This window comes from Octopus sinensis, linkage group LG11, assembly GCF_006345805.1.
Source record: "Octopus sinensis linkage group LG11, ASM634580v1, whole genome shotgun sequence".
In the NCBI taxonomy this organism is placed as follows: domain Eukaryota; kingdom Metazoa; phylum Mollusca; class Cephalopoda; order Octopoda; family Octopodidae; genus Octopus; species Octopus sinensis.
In genome coordinates this window covers 12,696,628-12,709,847 of record NC_043007.1, presented here as the reverse complement: position 1 = coordinate 12,709,847, position 13,220 = coordinate 12,696,628, and the positions used below count along the sequence as shown (strand labels likewise).

At 38.3% G+C, this 13,220-nt stretch overlaps 1 protein-coding gene across 2 annotated transcripts in view; it reads right to left on the bottom strand.

The window, feature by feature from the left end:
• Positions 1–13,220, bottom strand: part of LOC115217499 (protein kinase C and casein kinase substrate in neurons protein 1) — a 241,944-nt gene that overhangs the window by 60,214 nt on the left and 168,510 nt on the right. For both annotated transcript variants that reach the window (XM_036507078.1, XM_029787212.2), the window contains exons 5-8: positions 7,432–7,569; positions 4,325–4,450; positions 1,596–1,696; positions 299–419 (exon numbers count right to left, since the gene is read on the bottom strand). In XM_036507078.1, the coding sequence (XP_036362971.1) occupies positions 299–419; positions 1,596–1,696; positions 4,325–4,450; positions 7,432–7,569 (486 nt within the window). The remainder of the gene's footprint in view (positions 1–298; positions 420–1,595; positions 1,697–4,324; positions 4,451–7,431; positions 7,570–13,220) is intronic.

Sequence of the window (13,220 nt, the reverse complement as noted above, 5' to 3'; positions counted from 1 at the left end):
AGACATCTAGTTCTAAAAAGCATAGAAGAATATCAATAACAGATGAAAATCATTCAGCAGTGATACTGTTTGAAAAGAACGCTTCTTCCATTGCCAGTAATGAACCGTACTAATAGTTCCAGAAAGAAAAAAAAAACCCATTAAATGGTGGAGTGCAAATCAAAGAAAAAAAAATGTAATTGCAGTAGAAAGGGGTGTGTATAGGTTGTTAGGTCTGTAGTCAACTGGTGTCCGTGCAGCTGAAAGAAAGTATTGCTCTGTAGTGTCAGGAATAGCAGATAAATTCAAATACACTTACGACAAATTCAGGCCAGTTCATAGACATTCCAGCACCATAAATATTAGACCACCACCTTAAATCTTTCTCACAGTCTGCACAATTTATCTCTTGATAAAACTGACGATATATTTCAGCAAATCTGAAATTTGAAGAACAATAAATAAATACACAGGATTCTTAAAATACTTTTTGGATTCTGTATTAGAAAAATCGAATGTTCTGTAAATAAAGCTGTCCTGTTTTTTTACATAAGGTTAATGCCACCATATTTAATGAAAAATATCTAATCAATAATGCTCCTGCAATGGTAAGAAATATTAGTTTAACCCATAAAGTGCTGGGATTTGCCCTTACATAGCATGGACTGCTGAGCACATTTTATGAAAATGAGACTACCATACTCTTTTACTCGTTTCAGTCATTTGACTGTGGCCATGCTGGAGCACCGCCTTTAGTCAGGCAAATCGACCCCAGGACTTACTCTTTGTAAGCCTAGTCAGTCTCTTTTGCCGAACTGCTAAGTTACGGGGACGTAAACACACCACCATTGGTTGTCAAGCGATGTTGGGGGGGACAAACACAGACACACAAACATATACACACACATACATATATATATATACATATATACGACAGGCTTCTTTCAGTTTCCATCTACCAAATCCACTCACAAGGATTTGGTCAGCCCGAGGCTATATTAGAAGACACTTGTCCAAGGTGCCACGTAGTGGGACTGAACCTGGAACCATGTGGCTGGTAAGCAAGCTACTTACCACACAGCCACACCTGCAGCTATGCACACATAAAAAACAAAAAATAGTTAAAATATCTTCTTAGTATATAATGGTGGCAAGTTTTATATCATCTGAAAAGTTCTTTGTTGAACTATCTCTTGACAGACATTTCAAAACACGCCCATAAATTAAATGCATCTATCTGGGCCACGATCGTGGCCTGTTGACCTGTGGCTGGCTAAGCAAAAGACTGCACCCCGTCTGCTTCGGTAGACTCACTGTCTGCTTCGGTAGAGTTTTTACAGCTGAATGCCCTTCCTAATGCCAACCACCTTACAGAGTGGTTGGTGTTAGGAAATTTTTCTAATAATATCTGTGATTTAATTTCAAGATATTTAAAATCATGACCTTAGATGAAGATTTAAAATTAAAGCATTCGAAAGTAATTGTGTTGTATTTAAAAAAGTTAAACTTTACAAACCACTACCCTATCTTTCTTTTTATAAGCTTATTCTGTGTCATTAATTCAGCTGAAATGTGAGCAAATTTACTTGAAAGATAAAGATAGTTTAATAATTTACCGTTGGTTCTGTGAAAGATCCAAGCATTGATGAATTTCAAATAACATCTGTTTAAAAAATGTTAATCTTCTTCGTTCCATTTCTTGACATTCATTAAAAACCTGAAAGAAAGAAAAGATTTGTTTTTTTAAAATTAAATAATTCAGAAAAACAATGATGGAAGTTATTTTACAACGACCAATATAGGCACAGGTACTGTTGTGTGGTTAAAGGGTTTGCTCCCCAACCACATAGTTTCGAGAAAATGGATCTAGTAAGCAAAAACTGAAAGAAGCTCATATATACATATGAAGGGGAGCTGAAAAGTTCCAACATTCCAAGTTCTTTTACAGGGCTTAGAAAAATTAAAGGACTGCTGCAATAAGTGTGTGAATCTGAGAGAGGAATATCATCATCATCATTTAACGTCTGTTTTCCATGCTAGCATGGGTTGGACGGTTCGACTGGTGTCTGGTAAGCCATGGAGGCACGGGTGTTTTAACTACAATTTCCATTTGATTGTTATCTGGCATCTGCCACGTTTGGACGGTGCTTTTTACGTGTCACCGGCACGGGTGTCTTAACTACAATTTCCATTTGATTTTGATGTTGATGTTGACATACTTGACTCAATAGGTCTCCTCAAAAGCAGCAGGTCACTCTACGATCCAAGGTTGGCACAGCAGGCCGTCCTGCGAGCCATGAACTCACTTCATTTGTCGGGTCTTCACAGTCACAGCATATCTCAGGGGTCTCAATCTTCATCATTTCCTCTGTGAGGCCCTACGTGCCACTGGCATGGGTATCACAACTACAATATCCATGTTGAATAAAATTCTAATTAACTGATTCCCCTGTATTTTTTTTTACTAAAAGCCAGGAACTTTCCAGCATCTCTTTGTGTATACATACATACACACACACACATGCATATGAGTATATATGGGGGGGGGGACAAACACACACACATATACATATATACAATGGGCTTCTTTCAGTTTCCGTCTACCAAATCCACTCACAAGGCTTTGGTCGGCCCGAGGCTATAGCAGAAGACACTTGCCCAAGATGCCACGCAGTGGGACTGAACCCGGAACCATGTAGTTGGTAAGCAAGCTACTTACCACACAACAATGGCATTGCAGTGTAGGCGTGAGAGGCTGGATCTGGCCATTATGAACATAAAACAAATACAATATTTGGGCCAGATATGCCCAGTTTCAAAGCTAAAGGGTTAAATAAGCGACCAATCAAAGGCAAAAACTAGTGAAGACAACTGAACCAGAAGGAAACCTAATTGCTGTGATGCTACATGAAGAGCAAAGACTTGTCACCACCACCACCACCACCACCACCACCATTTTAACCGTACTATTCTGGTATGAACTGGACAAATATGCAAAAATTCTGTCTTCTCAGACCAGATCTTACTACTTTTTTTCCCAAATATTCTTGTGTACTCATATCTAATTTTCTCAAGAACACAACTTGTTTCTCAAGTTCCCATTCCATAAGAACGAACCATATTCAAAGTGTTTCTTTTCCAATCGATATAAAGGCTTATCTCTATATTTCTGTATTGCATATGCTTTACTACCATACCAAAAACAAAAATAAAAAATAAATAAAAGGTTGTGGCAGTAGGGGCTAGACTTCTTATCTGAATGTCTGCACAGATATGGGAACTTTTAGATGTAAATAGTTCCCTCAATATCTTCTCTTTCCTGAGATTCCTCACCATCAAGAACAACTGCCTGCACTGTGCTATCACTAATAACCTGTTTTACCAAAATTATGTCAGCTATCTAAGTCAGAAGATGGATGAATCAGTATCTGCCACAACTACGATTTCACTCGGCTTCATGGGGATTCCTTCTCAAGCACAGCATTTTGCCAACAGTCTCAGTCATTTGTTATTGCTTCTGTGTGGCATATCTTGTTATATACATTTTAGCACTTTGCTCCCTGGGTTCAAACCATGCCATGGTAAGCTTTGCCTTTCAGGCGGCGAGCTGGCAGAAACGTTAGCACGCCGGGCAAAATGTGTAGCCGTACTTCATCTGTCATTACGTTCTGGGTTCAAATTCCGCCGAGGTTGACTTGCCTTTCATCCTTTCGGGGTCGATAAATTAAGTACCAGTTATGCACTGGGGTTGATGTACTCGACTTAATCCATTTGTCTGTCCTCTCTGTGTTTAGCCCCTTGTAGGTAGTAAAGAAATAGGTAAGCTTTACCTTTCATCCTTTTGAGAGTAAAAAAAACCCCACTACTTTACAGACTGTAAGATTTTGAGTTACATTTTATTCATGAGAAAGGATGGTTTCCACTGCAAGATTGTTCCTTTGGTGTGTACAATGGTTGCATTTTTGTTCAGATATGAAAAAACAAGGCTGAGGACAGAATTTTAACTGAATAGCACTGTCAATCAAAGGAAACTTAAGTATACTTTATCTAACTTTATACCTAGACCCTTCTCACTACCAACACACTATTTAACATCCATGTTCCATGCCAGCTCAAGTTGTGGAGCCACAAGATAATGCATGATTAATTTGCAACAATGTGAATAAATAAGCAGAGCATTTGAGAGAATAACCTGAATGCTAAAGGGTTAAAAAGATGGGCAGAAAGTCAAGTGATGGTTGCTTCTGATTGGAGGACTCTACCCTAATGACTCTTCTAGGAAAAGTGGATAGAGAAAATGGGTGAACGGATGGACATAAAAAGCTGCAAAGAGTCTGTTACTTACAAAAGTCATCTCTTCAATATATTTAGGATTATAACTGTTCAGGTCATGCAATGCAGCTTTGTACTTATCTCTCGATGCTTCCACTTCACCCTTACACTTTGTTAATTTCTCGCCAAGTTTTTTTACCTTAAAAAGAAAAGAAAAGAAAAAAAAAGAAATAAGAATTGTGATAACAATATATATAAATATATATTTATTATTATATGTAGAAAAATACAAACTGGGACAAGAACGTAAAACATTTAGAAGACGATACAAAAAACACGGACGGGACATTCGAAGCCTTCGATCTTCAGTCAAGAACCGGATCATCCTAGCAATTTCGGCTGATTAATCTTGAGATCGCTCCGATCCGGCCAGCCCCAAGGAAAAACTAAGCTACGAGCATTAGATTTCTTGGAAAATGGATCAAATGTATACGAAACAGGGACAGAAAAACGGACAATGCCACACGAATATAATATACAAAAAACAATAATAGTAAAAACAGGACAAAAACAGCGGGTGTCTTACAACTAATGGACAGTACAACTTAGTTTAGCTGGCGTATTTTGGAAAAAAATGCCTTTTTCGGCAGACGAAGACAACGAAAATCTCAAGGCGCTGGTTAGAAGCTGAAAGGCTGGTTGACCAGCGGTCACATAAGAGGAGAAGAGAGAGAAAAAAAGGGGGCAAAGGAATATCATGGTAAATCAAATTGAATATCTATTTTATATACTTGTTGGATTAAAACACATTTAAAGCACATATTTATTATATAAAATCCGTTCTGCCTGTCTGTCTGTGTGTGTGTCTTCTAGGATCTCGAGCATCCTCCATCCGATTGTGATCAAATTTGATATGTAGATACCGACGGTATCAGGGCATGTATAAATCTTGAAAAAATTACAAAAATCGATTCCAGGTGAGAATACGATCGATAAAGCCGTGGGAACGTACATTCATATGTGCAAGTACATCAGCTGCTGCGATCAATACTACGCATATGTCTCAAATTTAGGTTAAATCAGTGTTTCTCAAAGAGGAGGCCTATGGGATGGTTGGACAAGTTGTTTTGAGAAAATTTGGTTTAAATGTTTGATAACTCAGCACTGTCCATTGGACGGGGCGTTTTGCTCATTATTTTATATTTAAAAAAAAATCCAACACATGACTAATATAAATGCAATACTATGTAATTGTCAATGTGTGTGTGTGTGCTTGCTTCATGTGAATCTTCTCAATATGGTGATGTGTACAATTGACCAACAGGCTGATTGTTATTCAGAAATATAATCTTTATTGACTTTACACTTTATACATCAGACTAACACACTTTTAACAAAAGTTAGTATTGAACAATTTCATTTTTTTTTATGCTACAAAATAAACACAAACCACACACACACACACACACACACACACACAATCATATAAATGGATTACAGCCATTTTCAGTTATTTGCTCAACTGAACTACCAAACTCACAGAATTATCGTTGTGGGCGGTCGAGATTTCCACAGACGTGTAACCTTGGTGTAAATGCTCAGATAAAGTCAGTGTGACTCAATGTGATAAAGCTGGACTTTTAAAATTACAGGTACAATCTACCTACAGAGCTTCTATACAGTTTCCATCTACCCAAGGTTTGAGGTGATTCAAGACAAGAGCAAAAGACATTTGTAGTGGGAGTCGGATTGAACCCTGAATCTTGTGACTCAGAAGTTACCTTCTTATCCATTTGGCCATATTCATCTCATAAACAGACACAGCCATCAACAACTGCGAAGGCGGAAGTATTGTTTTCAGTCATGTTTGTTTGTTTGTTTGTTTGTTTGTAGACAAGATATCTCAAGGGCTGCTGAATGGATTCAGATGAAACTTTCAGGAACGTTTGGCCTCATGACTGGCACAAACTGATTGGATTTTGGGAACGATCCAGTACCGGACAAGGATTCTTGATTATTTTTCCTGCATTTTAAAATTTTTGAGAGGGGGTCAGGTTCATTTTCAGTATTCTTGTTTGTGAGAGCAGTCAAGTTTATTTCAGATATTCTCATTTTAAAAACTAGCACTATGACCCAGCAACGCCAAGTCATAGTGCTAGTGCATGCATATACAGCTGCATGCGTGTGCACATACACGCGAGTACTGTCCAAATCTCCGACCAATCACATACGGCTAGCTGGCATGCAATTGGCGTATCAAGTTTCGGGCATTTTGATTGGGTTTTGGACAGAAAATTCACAAAAACGTTACTTCTATTGATTTTTTAATGGCTTTGCGGGGTGACTGGAGAAATGTAAAGATGTGCACGACCACCCTTGGACGGTTTTGAATAACCATATAAAGTGCGAGCCCTCTAACTGAAAAATTATGGATTTGTATAAAGGACATGCACACACACACACACAGACATTTTGCCGTTTATATATATATATAGAGATTATCCCTAGCTAATCATTGAGAGGATGTTGGTGTTGCCTTGGCAGAGGTTTGCTCTCTCTCTACAAAGTTCATGGGTAACCCATAACAAGAATTGCTCTCTCTTTCTCGTTTTTGATGGCACTGCTGCTACACTCACATTCAGAGCAGATTTAATGTCAAAAATGCATGTCTATGTTGCATCTAGATGGTGCTTGGATGTGGAAGGTTACTTCTTCTTGTCTTGAGACAGCATTCACCCGGGGTGGGTTGAGCTGGCTTCATTCATCCTCAATGCTGCATCTCTCACAAACGCCAACCAGACCTGGCGATTTGAGGCTAACGACCACATGATCTCCAACCACTCCTTTTTCCAGCGGTGAACGCTGTAGACATGGGGACCTAGGTTGGGTTCCAGATCAGCCTTAACTGTTATCAGCCAGGTTTTTCGTTGTCCACCACATCGCTTTCGCCAACCCTGAAGGGGAGCTGGGGCAATTGCTTCGTAGATGAATTCTCCTGGTTGACGACGGAGGGCATGACCCACCTAACGCAGACGTCTCGTTGGGGTGACTTGTCGGAGGGAGGTGATTCTGCACTGGTATCGCACCGAATTGTTACTTGAACTTTGATTGTTAGCTATTTAGGAATAAATTGAAAATGAAACAAAATTCTAGGCAAATAATAAACAGATGAAAGCTTACTTGATCCACAGGAACTGAAGGGTCACCTTTGGCATTGTTTTCTTGATTAGCTGTACTTCTTTCTTGTTTGCATGCAGAATGGTATTCCTTTTTGGCAACCATTAATTTATTATAACGCTTCATCCATGGTTTTTGAGCCTGGAAATGAAAAAAAAAAAAATTAATTAAAATAAATGTCGGAAAATGAAACGAAACAGATCACATTATGTCAAGTACAAATAAAAAAACTGTCATCTCAGAGACTCATTATGACTGTTTAACATCCACTTTTTCATGCTTGCATGGGTTGGATGAAATTTGTCAAGGCAGATTTGGCCTTCCTGTTGCCAATCCTGACCTGTTTTTCAAGTAAGGTAATATTTCCCCCCATTACTGTTTTGGAAGACTGGAAATGAAGAACACCTGCATTTCTGACATTGGCTTTCAACAGTATTAAGGCAACGAAACAGTAACACACACAACCATGCACACATACACAGATATATACATACATACACACCGTACATGCATACACATATATACACATACACACACATATATACATACACAGATACACATACATATATACATACATACATACATACACAGATACACATACATACATATATACATACACACACATAAACATACATACACACGCATACATATACAAACATATATATGTGTATCATCAGAAATATTTAACATACAATGGAAAACTAAACTCATTAACCCATAGGCATTGTAAAATTGACAAGTACAGTGCCAGCCAATGGGTGCTAAGTTGAATTCCTAGTGTCAGTCTAGAAAATGCAAATGGTTAAAAAAAAAGTTATTCTAAGAGATGAGCCCAGACTTGAGTCCCTCCCCTCCCTCTCTACAGACCCTCATTCTTGTGTAGTTAGAGCTTCTCCCTTCATAAGCAGTAGTTTTCCTATCGTAAGGTATGGAAGAGATGAGAACTCAACAAGTGGCAGCAAATTGAATAGAAGCTGGTGCCAGGTAGCAGTGGGTGTTTTGGTTTTGGCTGACAACATTTTTATTGTTGATAACTTTGAGACTGTGATGCAAAGTGGTTGGCAATAGGAAGGGTTTCAGGTTGGGAAATCCTTGACCTGCACGACAAAGTGGCAACAGGTCCACTTATTTTTATTTTTGTGTTGCTGAGTGTATCACATGACAAAGGATCAAGACATGAAGTGTAATGTTGTGGTGGGATAAATTTGTCTAAGGAGGGTTTTTTTTGATGATGACAATCACTGTGTTGTGTCATCGTTTTAACATCCACTTTTCCATGATTGCATGGGTCGCACAGTATTTTGCTGAGGTGAATTTCCTACAGCTGGATGTCCTTCCTGTAATCAACCTGCACCCGTTTCCAAGCAATGCAGTATTCCACCACCACCACCCCACGGCCAGACATATTTTCATGGAAGACTGGAAATGAAAGGCACCACTTGTATGACAGTGACACTTGTTTACAACTATCACCCAATATCCAGGCAAGGAGACACAAACACATATATCTATATCCAAGCTTCCTTTTAGTTTCCATCTACCAATTCCGCTCACAAGGCTTTGGTTGGCTCAAGGCTATCGAAGACACTTACCCAAGGTGCCACGCTCAGAATTGTAGAACCAAACTCAGAATTGTACTGAACTTATATGTGTAATAAAGCGAAAGATTAAGCTACTTAAATTTTCAAAGAAAAAAGCCTTAAAATATACCGTAACATAAAAAATATAACTTTACATAAAACATTAAAAAAATATATACTATTTTGCCGAATAAACGTCTGTAATTGGATGATGAATGCTCCAGGAAAAAGTGTCGTGTTGCTAGGAAGTGGATTGTACAAACTGTCTTGTTAAATTCATACTGACACAAAAGCACAATACATTTCACTCCTGTTGTTTAATTTAAATACTTTATTTCAGTACTGGAAGGCAAATAAAACATTTTTATCAAATAATGAAAACTTTGTGTGTTTTCTTTCTTTCTTTCTTTTTTTTTTTTTTTGGTACTGTTTTTGTACCAGTACAATTTGCCATTCAGTGCCATTATGTTAACTGCCAAAATTAACCTCATTTTTCTGTGTTGTTCCATCTACAATATAAACATATTTTGTGATTCATTGGGACAAGACGACTACTTGAATGGAGAAGGAAGTATAATAAGCGCAAACATGAATATGCAAATATAAATAAATATAAATAGCTAAATATATATTCTTAAAAAAAAAATTAAATGTGACTGTCATGTATAGGGTGCATACGCAAAGAGACACGTTGCTTGTCGGAGAAACAAAAACTTCTGATATGCTTTAGCCTCTCTATACTCTTTTACTTGTTTCAGCCATTTGACTGTGGCCATGCTGGAGCACTGCCTTTAGTCGAGCAAATCAACCTCAGGGCTTATTCTTTGTAACCTTTGTACTTATTCTATAGGTCTCTTTTGCCGAACTGCTAAGTTACGGGTAACGTAAACACACCAGCATCGGTTGTCCAGCGATGGTGAGGGGACAAACACAGACACACAAACATATACAAGCACATATATATATATATTTCTTTATTGCCCACAAGGGGCTAAACATAGAGGGAACAAACAAGGACAGACAAAGTGATTAAGTCGATTACATCGACCCCAGTATGCAACTGGTACTTTATTTATCGACCCCGAAAGGATGAAAGGCAAAGTCGACCTCGGCGGAATTTGAACTCAGAACATAACGACAGACGATATATATATATATATGTACATATACATATATATGATGAGCTTCTTTCAGTTTCCGCCTACCAAATCCACTCACAAGGCTTTGGCCGGCCTGAGACTATCGTAGAAGACACTTGCCCAAGGTGCCACGCAGTGGGACTGAACCCGGAACCATGTGGTTTGGAAGCAAGCTCCTTACCACATAGCCACTCCTACGCCTATATTTTCTAAATTTCACTGAAGTAACCAGTAAAAGAAAAAGGAAAGTAAACAAAGTATTTTAAAAGAAACAGAATGCATTTCTAATAGGACTTAAATGCTCTTACACACACACACACACACACACACACACACACACACACAGAGTAATAAAAATATAACAATGGTTTGAACTAGATATTTTAATGTTAATTTTCTAGGTTTTACGTAATATTCTTGAATTTCAGCTACATTTTCTATTTCTTTTGTAAAAGGCACATAATTAGAAATTATATGTTTACAGTAATCCCTCGACTATCACTGGTGTTGCGTTCCACCCCACCCCCCTTTGATAGGTGAAAATCCACGAAGTAGAAACAGTACTGTACTGTATATTTTTTATTATTATATTAAAAATTTGTATATATTTATTTTACTATAAATACAAAAGAACACCACGGAAGAATTGACATAAGCTTAAATAATAAACCTCAATAAGTGAACCATGATATAGTGAGAGATTACTGTGTGTATGTATGTATATACACACACACACACATACATAAAGTTAATCCAAAAATGAAAACACAACAACACGAGGACGTGGAACAAGTATAGTGTTATTGGACGCTCAGGAAAGGAAAGAAAGAGGAGGATTTAATGTTTCGAGCGGAGCTCTTCGTCAGAAACATAGGAAAAGGAAAGATCCAAGGAAGGGAAGATGGAGGAAAAAAAATCGCCAACAGTACACATGCGGTGAGAGAGAGAGAGAGAGAGAGAGAGAGAGTGAGTGTGTGTGTGTGCATGCGTGCGTGAGAGAGAGAGAGAGAGAAATTTCATCAAACTATTTTTGAAGTCTAATCTTTCATTCCTTTGTATTCTGCTACACACATTTTCATTATATATGACATTTTCTAATAAAACTTCAACTACTGTCCTGTCTATATTATATTTAAATTAACTCATCAGTAAAATACAGAAGCTTCTGTCTTCTTTCATTGTACTTACAATGTATTATATTAAAAAATATTATCAATCAGAAAAGGAAGAAAAGCAGGGCCCACAACTTCCTTTTATAGAGTCTCCATGACTGTTAAGGAAACAGAGAGGCAGAAACCACAATTCATTGGTCAGTGGCAGGCTGGAGAGCTGGTCTAAATGTTTGCAACAGAGTGAACTCTCTGCTACAGACATCCAATGACACACATTATTGTCACCAACATGATCATTATCATCAGCTAACATCTGTCTTCCATGGCGGCAAGGGTTGACTGGTTCAACAGGATCTGAATACCTGGAGGGCCTGTTTCAAACTCCAGTGTCTGCTTTGGCCTAGTTTCTTTACTTGGATACCTTTCTTAATGTTGCCAACCATAATACAAAGTGTGCTCCTTTCATAATACTCACTAGCTCAGGTGAAAAGGCATTATTAAGCTAAATGCTCAAAGGTATTTTCTGTTGAAAAAAATTTTTTATGTAACATCACATAGCAGAAAAAAAAAAAAAAGAAAAAATATCACAAAAATATTTTTAGTCGGTCAAAATTCATGATCGTTAAAGAAGTTTTTTTAAGCAGTTGTAAATGTGTCAGATTTAGTACATAGAATAAACCAAATGGGATCATAAATCTTTTGACAAGCACCAACCAAAACCTTTCATGACAATCTACTTCTATCACAAACATCTCAATCATTCATACAAAATTTTTTATAGAGGTTAATAAAACAATTTTGTTGTTGTTGTTGTTATTGGCAATGGTTTTTTAAACCAGTTTAATCCTTTGGCATTTAAATTGGCCGGATCTGGCCTCTCACACCTGCCCTACAATGTTATTTTAAAAATATACAACCGCATCATTGAAATCTCAAAGCTATGAGACAATGCATCATCATCATCATCGTTTAATGTCCGCTGTCCATGCTAGCATGGGTTGGACTGAGGACTGCATCAGCATGGCCACAGCTCTGAGCTGAAACTTTAAAAAAAACAAAACAAAACACACACACACACACACTCTACATTTATCCGTTTATTTGATTTATGTGAATTCTTTTCCATTATAATTGTGTAAAAATATCTTTAAAAATATATACATTTACCATAAGGGGAAACCACCAAAGAAGTGCATTAAAAACTCTCGGTAAACTGCAATGTTATTCTGCCTCCACTCTAACCATCATCATCATTTAACGTACATTGTCCATGCTGGCATGGGTTGGATGGTTTGACAGGGCTGGCACGCTGGAAGGCTGCACCAGACTCCAGTCTGATAAGGGATGGCTTTCTATGGCTGGATGCCCTTCTTAATGCCAACCACTCCAAGAGTGTATTGGGTGCTTTTACGTGCCAACTGCGTGACACCAGTATCTGTCACGACTGCAATTTTGCTCAACTTGATGGGCTTTCTCAAGCATGACAAAGGTCTTAGTCATTGCCTCTGTGAGGCCCAACGCTCGAAAGGAACTCAGCCACTGCCTCTGTGAGACTCAATGCTCGAAAGGAACTCAGCCACTTAGCTTCCATGAGGCCCAACGCTTGAAAAGTGTTCTTTACATGCCACCAGCACAGGTGCACTTGGTCTGACAGATCCTCTCAAGCACAACACATTGCCCAAGGTCTCAGTCACTAGTCATTACCTTCGTAAGGCTCAAAGTTCACCACCTCATTCCATGTCTTCCTGGGTCTCAGAGATCAGCACTTCCTGGCACAGCTGTCCTCATCCATATGCATCACATGACCATACCAGTGCAGCCGTCTCTCTTGCACACTACATCTGATACCTCTTAAGCTCAACTTTTCTATCAAGATGCTTACACTCTGTCAAACATGCGCACTGACATTGTACATCCAGCGAAGCATACCGGCTTCATTTCACTCAAGCACAGGCATGTCC